The 2,393-nt window shown below is 32.9% G+C and overlaps 1 protein-coding gene across 1 annotated transcript in view; it reads right to left on the bottom strand.

Moving 5' to 3' along the window:
- Positions 1-506, bottom strand: part of LOC112505176 (polyphenol oxidase latent form, chloroplastic-like) — a 1,825-nt gene extending 1,319 nt beyond the window's left edge. Inside the window, exon 1 of the mRNA XM_025109122.1 lies at positions 53-506. Within this exon, the coding sequence (XP_024964890.1) occupies positions 53-506 (454 nt within the window). The remainder of the gene's footprint in view (positions 1-52) is intronic.
- Positions 507-2,393: the final 1,887 nt, after the last annotated feature.

Raw genomic sequence — 2,393 nt, 5'->3', positions numbered from 1 at the left:
CTATGCGCCGGCCATCTCATTCTCACTGTTTTTTCTTGAGGAAACACGAAACTCTTAATGGGCTTGTCTTTTCCCGGCGGACAACAGGCTCGGGTCCTTACAGCGTCTTTCATGTTGCCGATTCCCATGGCGGCGGTCTTGCAACTGCTTGAGATGTTAGGAGCTATTATGGGTTCAGCTAATGCGAGCGGCAAGGAAGCGAAGTTGGCGGTGGTGTAGAGGCCGCCGAGGCCCACGAGAAGATTCCTCCGGTCGACATTGGGCAGTATGAGCTTTTGGGTTGCTGGGATTATGAGTGATTTCGGATTATTAGTATCGTCGTCATGATCTGCCGGTGCAACGTTGCATGAGACTCTGAAACCGTGGTGGTTTTGGTTCTTGGAGGATCGATGGGAGAAGGGTTTGGAATTGGAGAGGAAGGTGGAAGAAGGATTTAAGAATGTGTTGGTGGACGTAGCAGCTGTTTGTGTGCATGCAGAGGTAAAGGGAAGCATTGAAGAAGCCATGGTTATGGATGAGTGTTTCTGAATGCATGCTTGACCACCCATTATATAGATAASCAATTCACGTCAGGTTAAAAGAGATAAAAACCCCTTTTTTATTTATAATAAAATAAAATTGGTATTTCAGAAATTTCAAAAAGAATTAAAATATTTGTGTAGTAGCAATAAATTATTTTTTATGGTTTTTTTTATCAATGAGATTAAAAATTTAGATGATTAAATAATATTTTATTAAATAATATTTAGAAATAACAACCGTATCGACTTAAACAGAAATCGAGATTATAGATTATCTATCGCGAACATCRATGAAAGAGTAATCCAACATCGAAAACACTAACACACAATCACACAATTGCAACAAATAATAGGAAGTAGGGACAACACCGAATTCAGGTGGAAAACCCAACATGGAAAAAAAATGACTGACGGAGAAGATTGCCGAGGAGTCCATAATCAAGATGTTGAGTACAATGCTTGGAATCGAAGATACAATGGGAAGATACACAACCCTAGTCTAGTGTAGTCGCAACTGCTCTTTTTTTTTTATTTATAAAAAGAGAACATGTATAAAATTACACGAACCACGTAAAAGGAATGCTGGAACTGCAACTTAAAACCGTTACCAGTGTTTGGGACGACTTTTTCGACGACTAAAGTTGTTTGGGAAGTCRTCCGGATTTCATATACGTACGTACACTTGATTGTACAACTCCAACCTTCTCCTTACATTTAAGCTTCTTTTTAATAGTCAAACAACATTTTCAACGCTCCTTTCTCCGTGCACACATATCATTTTCAGCACCCATTCCCTTGCACGCACACCATTTTTGGCGTCGCCTTCTCCTTTCACACACACACATACAAACACAAGATCATGGTGTTTTAAAATTTATAACAAATTAAGTTTAAAACGAATCGGTAACTTCCTTTCATGTTGCACATACAAACACCATCAAAACAAACCTCAAAGAATTCCAAAAATACAACAATCAGATAGGAAAAGAAAAAGGCAAACTCAAGTTCTCTGTGTGCAAACCCACAAGGATGATAAACGTAATTAGAAAACTACAGAGATGAAAATATAAATATTTGACAAACCATAAGGACTAAAATTGTAATTTACTCTTTAAATTATCTGATTCGATGGTTAAGATGTTTTGGAATAATCGTATTATAAATATACATATAATATGTTGAAAATCAGTGAAAATCTATATAATTAAAAATGAATGAGTATAAAAAAATTCAATAAATTTTAGTGTTTAAAATAATTAAGTTTTTTTGGACTAGTTTTTAGAACAAATAAATTTTTGGACATTTCAAAACCTGTTAAATAACTCGAACTTTCTAAAACCTGTTAGATACATCCTTATAAAACAGGTTAATATGGTAAAATAATGAAAAAAGTCTGAAAAAAAGTCAATGAAATTTCATTTTTTGAACGATTAAATCTCTATATATATTTTGAACTAAAAAAGTACTTACATCTATAAAATGAAAAAAATAGGAGAATCTGAATTCTATCAAGCGTTGAACGGGCTTTGCTCAAGCAGTTTCCATTGCGGTTGGTTCTACTGAAATTTATTTTAATAAAAAATTTCTGTTAGTGATTTTTTAAATTAAAATATTTCATTATTAAACTTAAATTAAATTATAAAAAAATCTATACTATATTATAAAACATTTGACAAAAACTCTTAAAAACAATTTTTTATGTGTAAAATACTGTTTATTAATGCATATTACTTAAAACTCAAGATTACAAGTAGATTGTGCGTAAGTACAACTTATTAAAGCTCTATATCTGAATTCGTGTAACTAATTGCAGATAAACATAATCAAATACAAGATAAACATCTTATTTTAAATATAAAAAATCTAAAATAT

The sequence above is a fragment of the Cynara cardunculus genome, unplaced genomic scaffold (genome assembly GCF_001531365.2).
Source record: "Cynara cardunculus var. scolymus isolate 2C unplaced genomic scaffold, CcrdV1 Un_Scaffold_8863, whole genome shotgun sequence".
NCBI classification, from domain to species: Eukaryota; Viridiplantae; Streptophyta; class Magnoliopsida; order Asterales; family Asteraceae; genus Cynara; species Cynara cardunculus.
This window is presented reverse-complemented; position numbering and strand designations above follow the sequence as displayed.